Source organism: Littorina saxatilis, linkage group LG4 (genome assembly GCF_037325665.1).
Source record: "Littorina saxatilis isolate snail1 linkage group LG4, US_GU_Lsax_2.0, whole genome shotgun sequence".
Taxonomy (NCBI): Eukaryota; Metazoa; Mollusca; class Gastropoda; order Littorinimorpha; family Littorinidae; genus Littorina; species Littorina saxatilis.
In genome coordinates this window covers 17472478-17493821 of record NC_090248.1, presented here as the reverse complement: position 1 = coordinate 17493821, position 21344 = coordinate 17472478, and the positions used below count along the sequence as shown (strand labels likewise).

Genomic DNA, 21344 nt, shown 5'->3' with positions numbered 1-21344 from the left:
CTTGCTATCAACATCCAGATGAATGTTCGCCAATTCCGGGGTACCCGGGGGCGGTTCCGTAGACAGAACAAGAAGAATAAACTAAGTTCTTAGGCTTGGAGTTAACCAACCCCAACGGATAGCGCTCAGCGAGTGATGCGCTACTTGAGCGGGTGACGCAAGGTAAAGCAACGCTGCAGCAGGTGCTTAGCCGAGCGCTGCCCACAAAGGAAGTGGTGACAAAGGAGACTCGTTTGAAAAAACTTCCACAAGTTCAAATGCCACCAATGGAGGATCTAAGAACTTAACGTTCAAAGATTTTCCTTAGAAGGCTCAAATCAGCTGAAAATGACGCAAACCACGGCAAAGCTGAAGCAGGAGCTTCCCCCTGAGATGCCAGCAAAGGCAGAGGTGGGGCAAAAACATCATTTGAGTTCGCAGATTGTTCCCGAGAAGGAGCACAACACACCCAAAAATGATGGAGGAGAAAAAACGGCAGATGACAATGCTACCGCTACCCTTTCAGGGAAATAGCATGTAGTAACCTCTGCTGTCAGTGAGCTACCAAAGATGGCAGCTTAACTGAAAGACAACAAGAGACATCTCCATCTGCCTCAGAAGCTTCGTCTTCCAGATCCTCATCATCCTGTTCAGTAGTATCCCAACGAACTTCAAAAGGATGAGAATCGAAAACCAATCTCGATGAGGCAACAACTGCCGAAAACCGGGAAAAGTTGGGAAACAAAAATTCCAGGAAGCCGGAACTCCGTGAACGGATCCTCCATCCACCTGCCTCATGCCAGCTGAAAGACTGGAAGAGGAAGTGGATGCAGCCTGTGTAACAGCAGAGGAACCGCAGCAGCGGAACCCGAAGCCGAAGGCTGATGAGTGCCGACTACCAACACCACAGTGTTAACGGCAGAAGGCTATACCATTCAGCAACCAGAAGACACAGCCGCAAAAGCGGAAGCGGAACCGGCAGTCATAGAAATGCAACCGGAAGATCCTGTTGGCCTTCTACCGTAAGTAGCGGACACATGCGGAACTAGGTGTCTACCCCCAAAGAGGAAGCACCTTAGTCAGTATCCCCCTCATGCTTGGCCTCGCAATCCGGAAGCTAACCCCCGGAATGACTACCATAGTCAACCGGGGAGTCAGCTTTACTGACAACCTCCTGCCCCCAGGGCAGAAGCGGAAGCTATACACCCGAGCCGCCGTCTGAGACAGGGCTGAGTGCACCAGTACTTCGAAGCCGTTCCAGCCGTCAAAGCCACAGCACTTGACAGCCTTTGCGGCAAACTGAATTCAGTGCCTTCTCCCTGTACGGAAGCACCTTCATCATGACAGCCATCGTGCACTTCCGTGCAACCCGGAAGCTGACCCCCATATTGACTGTCACAGTCGAATAAGGAGCCAGCCTTACTGTCAACTTCCTGCCCCCAGGGCGGAAGCGGAAGTTGTACACCCAGACCGCCGTCTATAGGCAAGGCTGAGTGCACCAGACCTTCCGTTCGCTCGACAGGGCTCCTATCCTCCACTGCCCTACCGACGGCACGGTGAGGGCCAGCCAAGAGATAGGAACTTTCACACCTGCGGATTAGGCTAGGGGCTACTTTCTCCTGACGACGCGCCACGTTTTGGCCGGAGAACCCGGTTACTAACGTGGCAGACATACCTTGAGAACGTAAAGGAACGCCGGAAGACGAACCACTCGACGGCGGAAAGAGGAAGTCCTCATCATCCTGCGAAGCATGCATCTCCGCCCATGTGACCGTAGCCGAAGGAGACGGACGAACCATGGCTAACGAAGACACATCCGCAACACCGGAAGGCAAAGCACGGAGTTCCGCCCTCGTGGACGAAATTTCCGTCACCAACGAAGAAACCTATGAACTGAGAGACAGAAGCAACGCAGCTACGTCTGCAGACGCCAAACCTGGAACCACAGGGGAAGCATCCCCTTTTACCGGTTTATCAACATGCAAGGTCTTGTCCACAGACTTCGCAGACAAAATAGAAGTATCAGGTAAATCTACCAAAACATCCACACATTTCTTAGAAAGAGGTTCCAATACAGACACGACCGCTTGGCCGGGTAGTTTAGCTTTTCTAGAAACTTACTTTGGCGGAGAGGACACAGCAGCTACCTGTTTAGGAGTTGACCTCTTCTTAGCATTGTCGGCCATGACATAAAACGACTCACGAAAAAAAAATTGACAAAATATTTGCAAGTCCAAAATGCAGCCAAAAATGCTGCCAAAATTCAAGAAAACAAAAGGAACGACCTCACCTCAACAAAGTTGTGAAGTCCAGACGAAGAGTAAACCAAGAGGACGAAACAAAGTCCAAGAGACTAAGTCCCAAAGGCTGAAAAACAGCCAGAGCGTACAGAATATGCGACCAGCTCAACTGAGTTTGGAATGATACAAATGGCGGCGTATGCGCGCGCATACGGAAGGAAGACTCAGTTTGGGTCTGGCCTTATGGGTTTTGGTCACTCTTTTTTAGAGTGGTCTCCCTTGTTACCAAGGGGACGCGTACAGCGTTACCAGCACTGAACCAGGGTTAATTGCTATATATGTGAGTTGGGTAAGATATGTAATTTAATGTAAGATTAATAATAATTGCTTTATGATAGTTTATCTCACAAGTCCTTACCCCAAACTGTTCCTAACTTCAAAAATATTCACGAGACACCTGCATTTTATTTCTTAAAACACTGTTCTACACTTAGCTCTTAACGACTGCACCTGTCTTTTGCAGCCTTAAACAACCACAAAGTACTTTAAAGTTAAAGAAGGCAAAATGACAAATTCACAATCAAAAGAACTGAAACAAAGGAGAAGTTAAATAGACCATGAATTTTCCAGAATCTAATGCTCAAAGTTTCTCTCCTTCAAATAAAAAATAAATAACCACAAGGTGATGATAACTGTTACTATGCAACATTCACACCTATCACCATTTAGAGAAGAATTAAATGAATACACACATTAATACCAAGCCATTGTGAGAGCTGACGAGCCTTGTTACTTCGTAGAGAGTTGCCTGCATTTGTGACGAAGAGAGCTGGAACTTGAAAGTTGCCATGGCGATCAGTTAACATTTGAAATGCTTCTTGAGCTGAGGGAAGGAGCTTCTTCCCGCGAACAATCACACCATCAATGTCGAAGAGAAATCCAAAACGACCTTTTGGCAGCAACTGAAACACATTTCTTTTATCATGCATCATACATATATATACAAACAGCAAGAACACAAGGCTTGTTACTGTAAGTGTTATATTTACCAGCTAGCTAGCTAGCTGTGCCCACCTACTTTTCAAAAAGGGTTATAAACACTGTAATAGTGCAAGTGAACTTTGACCCACTTTCTGCAAACAAACTCACACAGAAACTCTGAATGATTGCTTTGTTTTAATGTTTGCATCCATGATACCTCAGCCAGTCAGTTGGTTATAAAATAAAAACAACACATTACTTTAAAAAAAAAAGAGGCTAATCTCTAGAAAGTATACAACTCTACTATCCATTTTATGGGTCAGTGGGGCGATTGGAGCAATAAGCTCTACAGCAGTACTCAAGTAGCTTGTTGGGCATGGCTTTAAGCACAAATGTCCCCTTTCTCTCATTTCTGATTCAGCGAAACAGAATGAGCATCTTGAAACAAAAAGCTGCATTTTCAGAGCTTTACAAAAGTAGGAGTTCTGTTTCAAATGACATAAGACAGAAGTGGGTCATGACACTCCAATAACTATATTGAAAGAATCAACACATGTTCCTGTACTGGTAGAAACTATAAACAGAACCTTCAGATTACCTGAAGTGTCTAGCTGGTAAAGTCAAAGATAGAAAATGCGTTTTTAGTTGTCAAGATCATGTGTTGTCTAAGCTGTTGATTGCATCATGGCCCACATTATTCAGCCATTTCATTTAGTTGTTATCAAAAACACTCGCTGCTATCGGTTTTAAACTCATAAGTTAATATAACTACAAACACGTCTATTACACCAGTAAATAGAACTACAAAAACAGATGGCAATGTGAACCAGATACCATACGGATCATGAACTGAAGCAGTGAAGGCACTGGTAAGCTACCCCTGGCCCTGTCCTCCTGAGGTTTTAACCCGAAAGGACGTTCAGTATACGCAATTTCTACCCTAAAAGTAAAACCAACAGCCACACGAAGGTCTATCATTTCTGATTCAGGTTGAGAACAGTATATGCTAGTAACATATCAAAGTTTGTTAATGTGACCGTCATGAGTACGGCCCATTAGTTGACAACTTATCGAGAGTAGGAAACCAAGAGGAGTAACAACGACAAGTTTGGCGAAGAAGGGATTGAGGGAGACAGCGCCATTGAAGCCGCCATTGAAGGTACACGAAACGCATCGCCGCCACACTTACCTCCGAGTGAAAGTAGCGAGCAGTGGAGGGCGTTGGACTGCCAATAGATCTACAAAGATAGGTGTGACACAGGCGATTGTGACAGCCAACAATGATGGCCCTTCGGCTCGCCATTTTGTCAGCTGTTGTCGAAGAGCATTGACTCCACCATGTCCTTGACATGCACTCGCGTTGGAGGTGTGTTTACCTTCAGCCAATCACAATTGCCCGTGACGTCATGACTTTAAAAAGGTCAAAGTCATTGCCTTGGGGCTTATTTTTCTGCGGTTTTCAATCCCCATCGTCGGCGTAAACACTTACCATTTTTATCCATCCATTAGGAGTTATCTTGACATCTTCTTGAATAAGTATTTGTTTTGTTTTTACATGCACTTAATCTGCTAGTGAAATTAACTGACGGAAGTTGAGCACAGCCCAAACACGATGTGTTGCGGCACACGCGGGTCCGTTCTTCGATCGCCGATTTGTTACTGTATAAACCCCCAACGCATGCAGCTTTTACCCGGCTCACAAGGAACGCGGAAACACACACACACACACACAAGCACACACACACACGTACACACACACACACACACACACACAGCTTGTGACGCAGAAGCGGGGATCTAGACCGGAAATCCAAAAATGGGCGGATTCCTTGCACAGCATGCAGGTGCATTTCCTGTGCAGCGTCAGTTTTGCTGATCTCGCTGAACGTCACGGGATGCTTAGCGACATCGGTAGAATGTGATGTTTTTCGATCAATGTTGGTATTTCTTTCAAAGAAATCTATTCCGTTTTGTCTTCTTTTTGTTTTAGAAAAAAAGTTGAAATCAATTACAAAATGAAACAAAATGCAGCTAAAATGATAATTCGCAATAACGATATAGGGCCTACTGCTAAAAGCGTTCCATAGTCTTTACGCTTTCGTTAGACGCCATGGAGTTGACTTCAAGCTTGGCCACAGCCTCATTACTATGCAAAGTCACCATACATCTTGTCAGTTAGTCAGTGGAGCACACAACACAAGAAAATTTGCTGATTCAAATCAGCAGGTTCCCAGACGTTCCTTCATGTAATTTTTAGGTGAATGGTCAAAGTGGTTTCTTCATAAAACAGTCATGGCAGGGTGTTTGTGTGTGACACTTGTCCGAGTGCTAGCGTGAAATAGTGAAATGGTTAAATAACGCAAGTTATTTGAAGGAAAAAATCTTGTTTTGTTCCCGATCAATATTATGCAAGCGAGGGTTTTGTTTATGGTAAATATGTTCTGAAATGGACTACATGTATATATATATATATATATATACTAGATGATTACCCGCTTCGCCGGGAAGAAGTAGAGCCGAACTACCAGGCTGCACCTGGGACCCGGCTTTGCCGGGTGTACGCCGGCTTCGCCGGCGCACGAAGGAAAAGAGATAAACGCGCAAAACACTGGAGACCTTCTAAAAATAGTAACGTGCAGTGACCTTCTAAAAATAGTAACGTAGTAACGGGAATATGGATTGACGCCACACGGAGGAAGGGAGATAATCGCGGCTGAAAACACTGGAGAAGATAAGGAAGAGTTACTGGTAGTGGATCCAGACCAAAAAAACCAAAATCGGTTCAGCGCGCACAGCGCTGCGCGCTGAGAGCACGTGTTGAAATATCGCATCGATGAGGTTGTGTCCGGGGTGTAGCTAAATACGGTGTCCAAATTTGAAAAAGATCCACCGAGAACTTTGGCCGTGCATCGCGAACAGACAGACAGACAGACACTAGTCGTATATATATATAGATATTATGCACACACTCAGTCATCTTGCACAACAATGCAACACATGGATAGGATTAATGGAATGACATGTATTTGTCAACAACGAATCATGGGATAGAAAACTACAAAATGTGAAAGAAAGTACATTTAAACAATAAATGTAATACTGATTGTTAAACAAATGTAACATCGTTCATTGAACACCTTTGTGATAATAGCACCAGTAACAAGATATTGGCAAGTGCAATGATGGTAGTATTGTAATTACATTTATTTGTCAACAACAAATCAGGAGATAGAAAATTCAAAACGGGAAAGAAAATGTTTATGTTAACAAAATCCTGAAATCAATTTTAAGTAAGATATTGCCGTCAACATGGAAAAATTGCGCGAGTGTCAATTGGTACAGTAAAACTAAACGTTTCATTGGACATTAGCGCAATTTTTTCATGCCGACGACGATATGTAGATTGTTTTTATGTCACACCCACAGCTTAAAAATAGTTTGGTTTGATCGAGAAATGTTTGAGTTATGAAAATAATTATATTTATTTGTCAACAACAAATGACGAGATAGAAAAATTAAAAATGGGAAAGAAAATGTGTTATGTTAACAAAATCCTGAAATCAATTTTAAATAAAATATTGTCGTCAACATGGGAAAATTGCGTTAGTGTCAATTGGTACAGTAAAGGTAAACAACATTTCACTTGACATTAGCGCAATTTTGCCATGGCGACGACGATATGTACATTGTTTTATGTCACACTCACAGCTTAAAAATAGTTTGGATTGACAAAGAAATGTTTGAGTTATGAAATAATTATATTTATTTGTCAACAACAAATGACGAGATAGAAAAATAAAAAATGGGAAAGAAAATGTGTTATGTTACACAGCTTAAAAATAGTTTGGATTGATCGAGAAATGTTTGAGTTAGGAAAATAGCAACTGCTTGGATTGTAAAAAGAAGTCAAGAAAATGGAGTTTTGTTGCATTAGTGAAAAACATAATTGGCATAATTATACATTGTTAATGTTAATTGAACATGATTCAGATGTCATCAGCAACATGATTCAGATATCATCAGCAGCAAGTTATTGGCAAGTGAAACTGTAAACAAATGTTAAAGACAGTGGGTTTGAGAAACAGTAAAATATAGTTTGTACATGTAGTAAGAACACCTAAAACTTATCTCGGAAAGACACAAAAAAACTGCGTTGCGATCAAAAATATTGCGTGGCCCACATGGGGGTCGAACCCACGACCTCCGCGTTATCAGCACGGCGCTCTAACCAGAGATATGTATGCTCTAACCAACTGAGCTAATGGGCCAAGAGAAAGAACCGTTGTGTGCCCTATCGCATGGCGTTGAAGCGAGTTACTTCCCTTACACCTTCAATGCTTTGAAGTGCACCACCGGAAGCTAGATGGTTTGCGATTGATGTCGCTCTAGAACTGTTTTTTGTCATATTTTTAGCGTGTGAGATCTGAGATAGTTTTTATTTTTATTATATAACCTATTATAGTGTAATTTTGCATCATGCTGTAACAGTTTCAAGAAAGAATGAAAAAAAAAAATTGAAATACATTGCTGCAAACAACTAAGTTTGCCGAAAATTAGTTCCGGAATGTCACCGTTCACACAGGCAAATGCCTCCGCATAACCCAGACCTCTGGGTCTGGGAAAAACACGTCCACTCTCTCTCGTGTCTCTCAAAGTTCTCTCTCTACACTCTAACATGTACACACATAATCTAACTTTAGCTAGAGTAACCGAAACATCCAATCAAACTCTTAGTAACTATTAGCACAACATTCTAAGATGATACGACGTTTCATTGGTTAAACTAAAGACAAGAGAGAGGGGGGGGGGGGGGGGGGGGGGGGCGGTAAGAGACTAAAACCTCCAAGCCTATGACGGCTTACCAGTAGTGCCAAAACTGAAAGTTAGTCACAGTTAACATGTGAAAATTAGTAATTAACACGTGAAAGTTACTAATTTTCACAAGAAAATTACAATTATGTCTCATTATGGTACTTGATTTGGCAAACACACACACACACACACACACGGCACACACTGGCATTTCGCCGAGTCAGTGCACACCGGGGACTGTGTTCCGCCTTATTTCAGCTGGGTTCAGTCGTTGTTACTCCGTTTTCAGCTGGGCCCGGTGTCACGCAAACGTAAGTGTCTTCATTAAAAACACAAACTATGACTTTCACACTGATCTAAGCTAAAATTGATGAATGTCAGTAGAAAGGGGAATCAGTAATTGTTTTCTTTGTAGACAGCTACTTACGTCTATTGATTACCTGGTTAATTGACAGTGGCCGAATGTAAGGCCTGCATGCGGGTTTTTTTAGTGAAAAACAGTGAAGGTTCAACGTAAATTTCTCTCAAACATGGATTTGAGCAACAAACATTCCTCTATTTTTACTATTTTGGGTATATATGTTCATCTGTATCAATTTCGTGCTTTGGGGGGCCCGGGTAGCTCAGGTGGTAGAGCACTGGACTTGTGATCGAGAGGTCGCTGGTTCGAATCCGGGCCGGGACGGACACGGGTCAACTTTATGTGCAGACCCAGAGACGGTATCCATCTCCCACCCCCGTGTCACCACAATGGCACGTTAAAGATCTTGGTCATTCTACCATAAGTGCAGATGGCTGATACCACCTAAACACGCAAACATCAAAAAGCCGTGAGGGCGTAAAACTCGAATCGTATAAACCAATTCATGTCCAATATAGGCAATTAAGACCTGACGGACAATAAGCCCCTTAAAATTTACTTTTTTTCGTGCTTCAATGCGTCATCATTATGTCATAAGAAGCAATCAAAATAAGCAAGTGGTGTACCATTGTTGTCTGCGTTCCGCGCTGGGCTCGTTTTGTTCCGCGCTGGGCCAAGAAAATGACAGAAAGATTTGCAATTTTTATGGAAATCAATAGATGTTGTTCCTCTGCAAGTGTGTAAATGACAACACTATGGTTGAAATAAGACTACATAATTATACAAAAATGTAAAGAACAAAACACAACAACAGCACACAAAAACGAAAACTGTATGATTATCGATCACATTTGGATAGCAACTGAATGAATTCTTCTGTACTTGCAGTATGTTTTATCAAAAATATAACTCACGAAAAAGCATTTTTCTATTTCTTTACCAGGGAAAAAAAAGCATGTTTCCCAATCAGATCATAGTATTTCTGCCACAATAAAGTGTAACTATCCCCCCTACACACACACACACACACACACACACACACACACACACACACACACACAAATACACACACACGCGCACGCGCGCGCACACACCCAAACACAGACTCAATGAGAACATTTTTCTTTTAACTGTGTCAATCTTTTCTTCGACTGATATTTGTTCAAAGTAGACATCGATGCTCTCCTCCCCCCCCCCCCCCCCCCCCCCCCCTCACATTTCAACTCCATAGGAGAGGGCCCCAAAGGGTTTAAAATCGTGATCGTGATTGGCGTTTTTTGACCTCTCTGTGACCGTGATTGCCGAAATTTCCATTTCTGTGATCGTGATGGGACTTTGCCCGTGATCTGTGATGACAAAAAAATCAAGTCTCGTGATCGTGATCGTCATTTGTTTTCGTGATCGTGATGGGCATTATTGCAAAGCATTTTATTTTCAACGTACATTTTTCACAGCTGTATCACTCTATGATCCTCTATTCGTCAAGGTGTTTGTGATCGTGAAAACAAAAATCAAGGTAACTGTGAAAGCTAATATTTCCCTTCCCGTGATCGTGATGATACCCTCCCTTTGGGGCCCTCATAGGAAAGCAAACAAAACCACACAACACACACACACACACACACACACACACACCCCTTCGCGTGGGCATGCCGCAAGCGAGCAAACAAAGGTAAAATATGTGACCCTCCACCACGAAATGAGTCGCATGTCACCTCGCGCGGTTCTGCGCTAGGCTTAATATAAGTCCGGGGAGTGTCTGGTAACAGTGTGAGGGTCACCTTAGTCACAGGCTTATAACTCAAACAGTTTTCGCTCTTTTCTGAAACGGTTTTCACCACTGGATAGAGCATAACAAACTCTTTAGAAAAATGTAAAAAATATGAAAATCATGCAAAGGTGACATGTGACTCATTCCGTGGTGGAGGGTCACATATAGCATAAAAGGAAAACAAACATCCATTATTAAAGGCACAGTGCAGCTCACAGCCTTCGTTTTGCGTTTTTGTTGCAGCTGAGTGCATTTACAGTTCAAAAATCCTCCTATGGTAGTAAAACAAACCCAAAACTACCCAACGACGACATCTGTGAAGCTCGACAGTTTCTTGTTCACGCGAGTGCATAAATTAACCTAGTTATTACGTGGTGTTTGGTCGGAGTTCGATTCAACTGAGTGATTCCGGCCTCCATTTTGTTTTACACAAACTCATGATGACGTCTGACATAGTTTGCTAGTGACGTGTATTTTTGTGCATGATGTGGTGATCTACCTGATCTAAATTTAGATCCAAAAATAGGTCAAGACCAGCCGGGTCCGAGTACGAAATTAATTCGTAAAAAAATCGCAGTTCTTGACTCTTTGGGTGCAAGTCAATGAAACTTGGTAGTTCTTCTAACGGATAGCTGCCTGAGGTATGACTAAAAGCCCCAGGGGCTCCGTGCACCTGGATTTGACAAGTTCAGTACAGTTCAGTTCACCTGGATTTGACAGTTCTCATTCTTCTTTTTGATTTATCTCCCTTTCCCCCTTTTTTTGCGCTTGGAGGACATCATCGCCATCTTCTCTGATAAGTCGTTTTGATATTTGTATTGTTGTTTTCATTTTTTTAACCTGTTGAAGACCTTTAGGTCGAAACGTTGTTCATTGTCATTTGTTTGTATATTTCGTTGCGAGTCCAGTATATTAGGTATTACTCTAAGTTCAGTACCTTTAAGGAAAGTACACGTTAACAAATCAAACAGAGTTACCTGCATTGTAAAACATATCGTGCCCACATGACATCAGTATGGTTGAAATAAAACTACATCTTCACAAATGTAGAGAATAAAACACAACAACAGCAAGAAAAAAACGAAAAATGTATGATTATTTTATCAACCACATTTGGAAAGCAACGGAATGAATTGTTCTGTAACTGCAGTATGTTTTATCATAAATGTAACTCACGTAAAAGCATTTTTCTATTTCTTTACCAGGGATAAAAAGCATGTTTTCCAATCATATCATAGTATTTCTGCCACAATAAAGTGTAACCACCCCCCTCCACCCACACACACACACACACACATACACACACACGCACACACACACACACACGCACACAAACACGCGCACCCTTTAGCCTACCCATGACCCTTTCATAAAACCAAACGGACAGAATTGTAGAAATTGTTTTTACTCTCCTGGCTAAAATTGCATCGAATCAAATTAAGAATCACGGCATCAAAGTGCACAAAGTTAGATCGTGCACTTTCTGGCATGACGCGACAGCTGTGTTCTAAACTTGAACTGCGCCGAACATTTTGAACATGAATAGCCAATATTAAAGTGCACGCGCTTTTCATGATCATGCAGGCTTTTCTTGCTGCTGTAGGTATTGGAACAATGTTCACAAGCGGTCCGAGCATTTGTAGCTATACACCTGTGCCTTTTGGGGTTGACATATTACTCTTGTCGGCAAATTTCTTGTTGCACTGAAAACAAGAGTATGGCTTGGTTTTCAGATGGACAGAGTTTGTATGTGCGTGCAAATGAGATGCTTCTCTAAAGCTTGTGGCAGATTTGGCACTCAAAACTACAATTGTCTTCATGGTGCAGTCTCATATGTCTTGATAGAGCTCTGGTGTTACCGTGGCTCTTTCCACAATGCGGACAAAGATGGTCAGTACGTTCCGGTTGTGGCCGCTTAGGGGTTGACGTCAGTGGCAGACCAGCACTTGTGCTTTAGGCAACCTCTACCTCACTGCTGACATCCAGAAAAATATCCAGGGTAACAGCTGACATCTCCAACTGTTGAGAAAATCCCTCAAAACGCGTTAAATTTGGCTTGAAGCAATGCGAATCTCAGGCGAGAAGGGGGACCAGCGCGGAACACTTTCAGTCGACACGAGGTACCAGCTCGGAACACATGGGTGTCCAGCGCGGAACAAAACTCGACTGACATGGGTTTTGGTTTTACTTCTCGTGCCTCAACGCCTTGAAGCAGGTTCGGGAAAAAGCATCAGCATAACAGCAAGAAACTATAGAACAAACCTATGATACAGAAAAGCCATAAAATGATACCGTTGCTTATCATTTCTTCATTTTGATCAGCTTGTGTGCCCAAAAACGACATCCCGCAAGTATTTCAAGCTGATGCGGGTCACATAATAAACCTAGTCAGATAAAACAAACACTAATAGAGAGACAAATTACTTAAGTTAGTGCTTAAAACATCCTTTTCCAGAAATTAGTTTTTTAGAAGACATAGTTTGTACTTTAGTGCAGAAACTTACGTTTGCGTGACACCAAGCCCAGCTGAAAACGGAGTAACAACGAGCCCAGCTGAAATAAGGCGGAACACAGTCCTCGGCGGTGTGGTTTGGCACCACCATTCCCATTCCCGGACAGGCACCACTCCCTGTCCGGCACTGGAGTTCAGTGGCATGGGTTTGGAAACACAGTTGCATCCGAGCCGGTGTCACGAACTGAAACCTCTGCTGAACAATCTTTCTCATTGCGGTCAATGCGCATGCGCCAATCTTGGACTTAAAAAATGCGACCCTTTGACCGAAAGAACCATGGGTTAGGGTTAGGGTTAGGATTAGGGTAAGGGTTAGGTAAGGGTTAGGGTAAGGGTTAGGGTTAGGGTTAGGTTGTTCACGACCTGACTAATCTCCCCATGTTAGCGCATGCGCATTGACCGCAATGAGAAGGATTGTTCAGGCAGAGTTCAAGTTCCGCCTTCGTGACACCGGTTGTAAATTCATAGCTCAGAATCCACAGCAATTTAAGCCTCCAATTTTGCAAAACCTGCTCGTGTAAGCATAACAAGTCATTTTAGATACCTTTGAAGCTACGGAATGACCTGGACAGATGCCTTTCATTGAAGTGCATTTTAGAAGAAGGAAAACATCGACACAGCCATGTTTTTCGAAGGAAGGGAGGCAACTCTGTCGATACTACGTGTGCATTTTCTCGTCATGATCGTCGATCAAATGAAAAAATAATTAATTACGCTTACGGTTGGAGCTCGATCCGTTCATTGATATGACAATAAATCTTCTTTCCTTGTATCAAACAACATACACACTCATACACGCAGCGAAATCTGGATAGAAAATACATGTATTGTGCCACCGCGTTAGGAAATACCGGGCAGCCGATCTTCAATGATATCACTTACTTGGCTAAAATTATGGTTGCCCCTCAAACTCGCCAAATCAAAGCAAATCAAATCAAATCAAATCAAATTTTATTTTACGAGGGTTGTGGCATAAGCAATATAAACGAGCTTCTTTTCAACCAGCCCTCGCCCAGAGAGGGACTATTCTAATCTTGAATACATATATATATATATACATATGTCATGTTTACTCTTCAAATGTGATCACAAATAACGAAAATAGATTGATTAGTACCACGATTAGAATATAAGAAATCGATCCAAAAATTATTTCATCTTATTCTTTATCATTTCCTGATTCCAAAAACATGTAGATACGATATGTTTTATTCAAAACAATTTCATTTTACATAGATATATGTTTTATTCAAAACAGTTTCATTTTGTGTGTTCGACAGCTTGACTAAATGTTGTTATTTCGCCTTACGCGACTTGTTTAATCTCAGCCAGAGTTCAAACTGGGTCAAAGCTTTCGCTGTCTCAGTCACCAGCTTCGTGAAGCAGACTGGTTACCGTAGTAACTCCGTAGAAACTCCCGTACTCTCTCAAGAAAAACACTTGTGTGCTCTGGCTTTTTGTTGTTGTTGAAAGTAATAATGCCTCAAAGATTAGCAGGTACCTTCGGAAAAATCAATAGCACTTACTTCGTACACATATATTTCATATACTGTAAACTACCTTGTATACACCCAGTATCGAGTAAACGCCCATCCCCTACTTTTTGTCTAATTCTGCGCACAGGGAACAGTACCTAAAGAAACGCCCACCCCCCGTTTTCGGTCATTACAGTAAAGGAAAATAAAAAAAAGAATGTATCGATTGAACATATGGATTTCCCTTCTTTGCGCCATGTGACGTCAGAGGCCGACAAAACTTCATAGAAAGGCGGCCAGCCGAGACTGCAAAATAGTGCATGTTCGAGTGCTATCAATCATGAAAACGAAAAGGAATTTTAACCAGAATCGATCAATACATAAATGTTATTTGTATTTTTGACCAAAATATATTTTACACAGATCTCGACAGTCATTTTTCACCTCGACCGCTAGCGCGGCCTCGGAGGTACACTGACTGTCTCGATCTGTGTAAAATGTAATATTTTGGTCAAAAATGCAAATAACGTATACTATTCAGTCTGCTGTTTTGTTTTGTTTTCTTTCATTTTGTCAAGTTTTGACTAAATGTTTTATCATAGAGGGGGAATCGAGATGAGGGTACTGGTGTGTGTGTGTGTGTGTGTGTGTGTAAACTTCATAGGAGAGTTCCTGAGTATAATATCCCCAAACGTTTTATTTATTTTATAAATGTCTTTGATGACGTCATATCCGGCTTTTTGTCAAAGTTGAGGCAGCACTGGCACGCTCTCATTTTGCAACCAAATCGGTTGAAATTTTAGTCAAGCAATCTTTGACGAAGTCCGGACTATGGTTTTGCATTGCAGCTCGGAAGCTTAAACGTAAATTAATGAGGTTGGGTGCTCTGTGGAACCTCCCGTAACGACCTCTCCCAAGAACGACCCCCTCCTTTTGCCGATCGAATTTCTCGGCACAGATGCTTTTCACACTGTAACTAACCTCCCAAGAACGACGACCGACCTACCAACTTAGGGTCAATAACGACTTTGACCTTTTAACCAGTGAGTGTCTTAACCAGTGAGTGTCAAAGTTCGCAATTACGCAGCACACGCGGAACACGCACGCATTAGTCACGCATTAAGAGTCAGGGATGGTAGTCTGTAGTCAGTAGTGCGTGCAAGTCCAGTGGCCCACGGCTGTCATCTTCTCATCTATTGCTGTCACAATTGAAGGACTGCCCTCTAAGTAGGGGGGAGGGGGAGGGGATGGGAGGGGTTGGGGTAAGGGCAGTTAGAACGACAACTCAATAATGAATTGCTGTGTACGTATTCTGTGATTGTGTGCTCACCAACTGAGACCTCGGGTCAATGACCCATACTTGCCAATGAGCAAGTTTTACCAATGGGTATTTGTGTTATGTCTGCCCGTCTGTGCGCTGGTGTATGCGCGTACATCATGCTTATCCATATGCACATCAAATGGCAACAAAAATAGGATAACGGACACAACTTTCAAGACTGAACTGCCCAACAGTTGCCACCCCTGTGAAAAAAATCATTCCTCCCAAACTCCCAATAAAGACCCCTTTTTGTTTACGACCGATTTTTCTGGACATTTTCAAGGTCGTTAAGTGTGAGGTTTTTCTGTATATACCCAATAGCTGTGTCAGTTTCGTGTCGCTCTGTCGCGTTTACGCACAGAAATTGACAAGCCAGCTAGTAAAGCACGGTAGCGTATGGCACGTTACGGGAAAGCGCGCTTTGCTGTATTAATATTCTTTTCAGCAATACCAAAATCCGGACTTTGTCGAAGATTGCTTAACCAAAACTTCAAGCAATTTGTTCAAAAACTGAGGGTGTGACAGTGCCGCATCAACTTTCACAAAAAGCCGCATATGACGTCATCAAAGACATCTATTTAAACAAAGAAAAGATGGTCTGAGGATATCATACCCAGAAACTTTCATGTGAGGTTTCATGAAGATCGGTCCAGTACTTTTCTCGGAATCGCTCTACACACACACACACACATACACACACACACACACACACACACACACACATTCATACGAGTACGTACACCACACCCTCATCTCAATTCCCAGTCAATGTTAAAACATTTAGTCATAACTTGACTAAATGTAACAAGTCGCGTGAAGCGATATAAAACCATTTAGTCAAGATCAACAACACTAACCAATCATCGCCGAGACTACATTCAGATAGTCTCGGCTAACCATACCAAAGACCGAGACGGGTCACGCTCGCCGCCGCGAAGCATACGTCCGTAGTACTTACTGAACCTATTTTTTTTCATTCTGAGCACAGTTGTGGAGTAAACATGACATATCTATATATTTTGGAATTCAGGAGAAGATGGGTAATACAATGCAATTCTTTTTTAATCTGTTTCTGAAAAATCGATTTTAATGACAACTTTAATGAGCAAACTTATTAACTCATTATTAAGCTTCCAAGCTGAAATGCAATCCCATAGTCCGGACTTCGTCGAAGATTGCCTAACCATAATTTCGATCAATTTGGTTGAAAAATGAGGGTGTGACAGTGCCGCCTCAACTTTCGTAAAAAGCCGGATATGACGTCATCAAAGACATCTATCGAAAAAATGGAAAAAACGTCTGGGGATATCGCATACCCAGAAACTCTCATGTGAAGTATCATGAAGATCGGTTCAGTAGTTTTCTCGGAATGACTTTATACACACACACATACATACACACACCACCACCTTCGTCACGATTCCCCGTCTATGTTAAAAGTAACAAGTCGCGTAAGGCGAAAATACAATATTTAGTCAAGTAGCTGTCGAACTCACAGAATGAAACTGAACGCAATGCAACGCAGCAAGACCGTATACTCGTGGTCCACCGCTCACGGCATAGGCAGTGAAATTGACAAGAAGAGCGGGGTAGTGGTTACGCTATGCTGCATAGCACGCTTTTCTGTACCTCTCTTCGTTTTAACTTTCTGAGCGTGTTTTTAATCCAAACATATCATATCTATATATTTTTGGAATCAGGAACCGACAAGGAATAAGATGAAAGTGTTTTTAAATTGATTTCGAAAAAAAAAAATTGATAATAATTTTTATATATTTAATTTTCAGAGCTTGTTTTTAATCCGAATATAACATATTTATATGTTTTTGGAATCAGCAAATGATGGAGAATAAGATAAACGTAAATTTGGATCGTTTTATAATTTTTTATTTTTTTTTACAATTTTCAGATTTTTAATGACCAAAGTCATTAATTAATTTTTAAGCCACCAAGCTGAAATGCAATACCGAACCCCGGGCTTCGTCGAAGAGTACTTGACCAAAATTTCAACCAATTTGGTTGAAAAATGAGGGCGTGACAGTGCCGCCTCAACTTTCACGAAAAGCCGGATATGACGTCATCAAAGACATTTATCAAAAAAATGAAAAAAACGTTCCGAGATTTCATACCCAGGAACTCTCATGTCAAATTTCATAAAGATCGGTCCAGTAGTTTAGTCTGAATCGCTCTACACACACACACACACAGACAGACGCACATACACCATACCCTCGTTTCGATTCCCCCTCGATGTTAAAATATTTAGTCAAAACTTGACTAAATATAAAAACATTTAGTCAAAATTTGACTAAATAAAAAATTAGCAATGCTGAGGTCCGATTGACAGGTGCATCTGATCTCCATAAATTGGTTATTCCCAGCTTCTGCCCTTAGCTGAGACACCGAAACATTGGTCATTGACCACCTATACAAAAAACAAAAACAAAAAACCCCACTCATTGGTTGCAGATTGTTCATATGACATAAATAAATGTTCTTCCAAATAATTTGATATATTTTTGCATTAAAACGAGATCTTTGTTTATAAAGCCATATGATAGTTCATAAAGATCGGTCCAGTAGTTTAGTCTGAATCGCTCTACACACACACACACACAGACAGACGCACATACACCATACCCTCGTTTCGATTCCCCCTCGATGTTAAAATATTTAGTCAAAACTTGACTAAATATAAAAACATTTAGTCAAAATTTGACTAAATAAAAAATTAGCAATGCTGAGGTCCGATTGACAGGTGCATCTGATCTCCATAAATTGGTTATTCCCAGCTTCTGCCCTTAGCTGAGACACCGAAACATTGGTCATTGACCACCTATACAAAAAACAAAAACAAAAAACCCCACTCATTGGTTGCAGATTGTTCATATGACATAAATAAATGTTCTTCCAAATAATTTGATATATTTTTGCATTAAAACGAGATCTTTGTTTATAAAGCCATATGATAGACATTGTTGTATACTATTTGTCAATTTTGTTGTTGAAAATTATGAGTTTTGCATGAGTATTTGTGGCAAACGCACTTTCGCAAATTCCCGTTCGCTCTTCGCATATTAGTTAAGATGTTTCAAAACCCAGATGTACGCGTTGACGTACACGTTCACATTAAATTGAAAACTTCTTTGAAAAACAATTGAAACGAATTAAAAAATATATTATCTGACTAGTGTACACACCCATGCTTTGTGAATAAAGGTCCCAGGTCTCACTAGCACATTTCTTCGACGTCAAGTGCAAATTCACACTGCGAATTGGCCCGCTTCTAGCGTCCGAGCAGACAAATCGACTACTGACCTAGACCTTTCAATATAAACCTTGACCTGTCACTACCAAAGCAATCTAACGTGAGGAAAAAAAGTGTGTTCAAAACTGACTAGTCTACCGTCGTAAACCACATAAGATGCCAAGGTAGGTTTTATAACTGAAAACATTTACAGCTAGCGGGTTGAGAGTAATCTAATCAAAAGAGGCCTGTCGGCAGAACCCGGAGTTTACGAATCAAAACCATGCAGCACAAACACAATATCTTTAATTTCCACTATAAAACCTCTTTGACATTGAGTTTAATAATGTACCCTAACTCAACAGCAAAAACTATGAACATGTACTGCTTGTAAGTGTATTAACTTTGCCAGTGAGCGCATGCGAAGCCAGTTTATAAAAGTTGTATAAGAGGTGTACACAACTTTGCAACAAGAAAGAGCTAGCTTGAGACTGAGGTCGTTCCCTCTCACCAGCGATGTAGGTCAGGTCAGTTTAAACCTCGCGTTTGACGTGGAATTACGAAGGCAGTCTGATTATACGGTAAAGAAAAACTCGGTTTGATATACATTGTGTGTGTGTGTGTGCGTGTGTGTGTGTGTGTGTGTACGTGTGTGTGTGTGTGTGTGTGTCTGTGTTAAAGAGAGAGAGAGAGAGAGAGAGAGAGAGAGAGAGAGGCCTGCGTGCGCGCGGCGAACTTGTCTGTCCGTTGTCTATCACGGTTTGTTTGTGGATCTGTGTGTGCGAGTGTTTGGTCTACACATTCCCACACAGCGCATGCGTGCATTTGTTTTGCAGCATTGAGTAGAAACAGACTACATTTATGTTTCAGAGTCGAATGACAGATGCTCGTACAAAACACCAAGGAGAAAGCCTGTATACTTGCTTTCCCTCGGACACTAAGAAGGCGTTACTGAGACAAGAGGTGAAATTACGGACTGACTGAACTGAACCTGTGCAACACTCAGCTTCTGATTTACCTCCACGGAGATATCTGTTATCATCACTGGTTAGTTTCTGTTTGTTTGTTTGTTTGTTTCATGGATCAGTTTTTTTTCTCAGACAGATTTATGAACACGCGTTGAGTCCTAGTTACTTTTTGACATGCGTGTATGCACGGTGTGTGTGTGTGTGTGTGTGTGTGTGTGTGTGTGCCAATGAAATTAACAGTCCAGTAGAAAAAGTAATGGGATACATACAGTTTTAGTGTGCCACTGGAAGCACATGCGTTGATGGTTTAATGCTTCAACTTCGAATCAAAAGAAAGCAAGATTAGGCACGTTTGAGATAAAGCTGAAACATTAATTTTCGTCTTTACAATTTGTTTTGCCACTTCAAGAACACAAACGATTTGTATTCAGAAGTTTCCGGGCTGCTGAACAGTTTTCGTCGCGAGTGTGTCTCTGTGTCAGTGTTTGTGCTAGTACTATTTGTGTGTGGTGACCCACAAACCAACAGGACAAAACACAGGTAAACAAAAACCTACACACACAAAAAACCTATGCAAGACGCTTACGCTGACAAAGGCAAGTTGCTGATCCTGTCAGTCGTTCAAAACAAGGATTACATCAACAGCACACGTAAACAGATGGTAGACATAACCAAACTAATACTGACCCCCCCATTCCACACAACCGTTCTAGGTCCCGTTCCCGTACCGACCAAGGACGGCTGCCACAACAATGGAACGCTGCGCAAACGGCCTTTTTTGGCATTTTGAGCAGCGTCTGACCATAGTGGCAGTCGTCCTTGGTCGGTACAGCAAACGCTACCCAAAACACCACCTATACGGCGTGGCGTGTATGACCTTGAGAGCTTCATTCAACACTTGAATTTTGCAGTGATTACATCCGGTTTGCTCTCTCAAGACTGATCATATTGTATCTTCAAGAGAGATCAAGGGGAAAAAATAAACGCCGTGGTGAAGATTTGTTCGTGTCTGATGTCCTAACCACTAGGCTACTGCGCCAATTGAGAAAAAGAAGGAAAAACATTGATATGAATTCATGTTATGTTATTCTTGAAGCAGCATGATTTACATCTCTATCCGCCCACTGTTCAGAAGTGAATACATGTATAACTATTTCTTTGCTGTCTGTTTTCAACTGCACAGAGCTTTGGAGAGATTCAATTAATGTTCTTGTAATTTTTCTTGCATGTTGTAAATAGAGATATCGCAGCTATTTGCATGGCGCGAATGTCGTGTGGCATGACGGTGCAAACATGTACTGCGATTCCGTGAAACATGTTTGCAAATAAAGGCAAATTTTAATGGCATTTTTGACGTTTTTGCAACGCATGAATGGTAATTCAAGTGTAGAATGATATAAAATTATCTTCTTTTTTTAATCTTTGACAACACTGGTGAGAGAGCAAACCGGATGTTACCACTGCAAAATTCAAGCGTTGACTGAAGCTCTCAAGGTCATACACGCCGTATAGGTGGGGTTTCGGGTAGCGTTTGCTGTACAGAATTCTGTACATGATTGTATCCCTATTTTTCAACCTCGTAGCCCCGGAAAGTCATAATTAGACAGGCCCTTCACTTGGCTGCCGGGCACACTTTTCAGATCAAAGATGTCTGTTGTAGGTATCACGTGACCGCCG

At 41.7% G+C, this 21344-nt stretch overlaps 2 protein-coding genes and 1 non-coding gene across 6 annotated transcripts in view; 1 reads left to right on the top strand and 2 right to left on the bottom strand.

The window, feature by feature from the left end:
- LOC138964118 (haloacid dehalogenase-like hydrolase domain-containing 5) overlaps nt 1-4835 on the bottom strand; it is a 46701-nt gene extending 41866 nt beyond the window's left edge. The window contains exons 1-2 of the mRNA XM_070336002.1: nt 4390-4835; nt 2972-3181 (exon numbers count right to left, since the gene is read on the bottom strand). Of these exons, the coding sequence (XP_070192103.1) occupies nt 2972-3181; nt 4390-4551 (372 nt within the window). The 5' untranslated portion in view covers nt 4552-4835. The remainder of the gene's footprint in view (nt 1-2971; nt 3182-4389) is intronic.
- A 2538-nt stretch (nt 4836-7373) lies between these two features.
- Trnai-gau (transfer RNA isoleucine (anticodon GAU)) lies at nt 7374-7468 on the bottom strand. The gene has a single exon. It is a non-coding gene; the product is annotated as a tRNA-Ile (tRNA).
- Nucleotides 7469-19223: 11755 nt separating this feature from the next.
- The window catches only part of LOC138964114 (solute carrier family 22 member 13-like), a 48603-nt gene continuing 46482 nt past the window's right edge, over nt 19224-21344 (top strand). For 2 of the 4 annotated variants that reach the window (XM_070335997.1, XM_070335995.1), the window contains exon 1: nt 19525-19746. The gene's annotated coding sequence lies outside the window, so the exon portion shown is untranslated. Of the gene's footprint in view, nt 19281-19524; nt 19747-21344 lie in introns of those variants that run through there. The other 2 variants (XM_070335996.1, XM_070336000.1) reach the window with 2 other exon arrangements.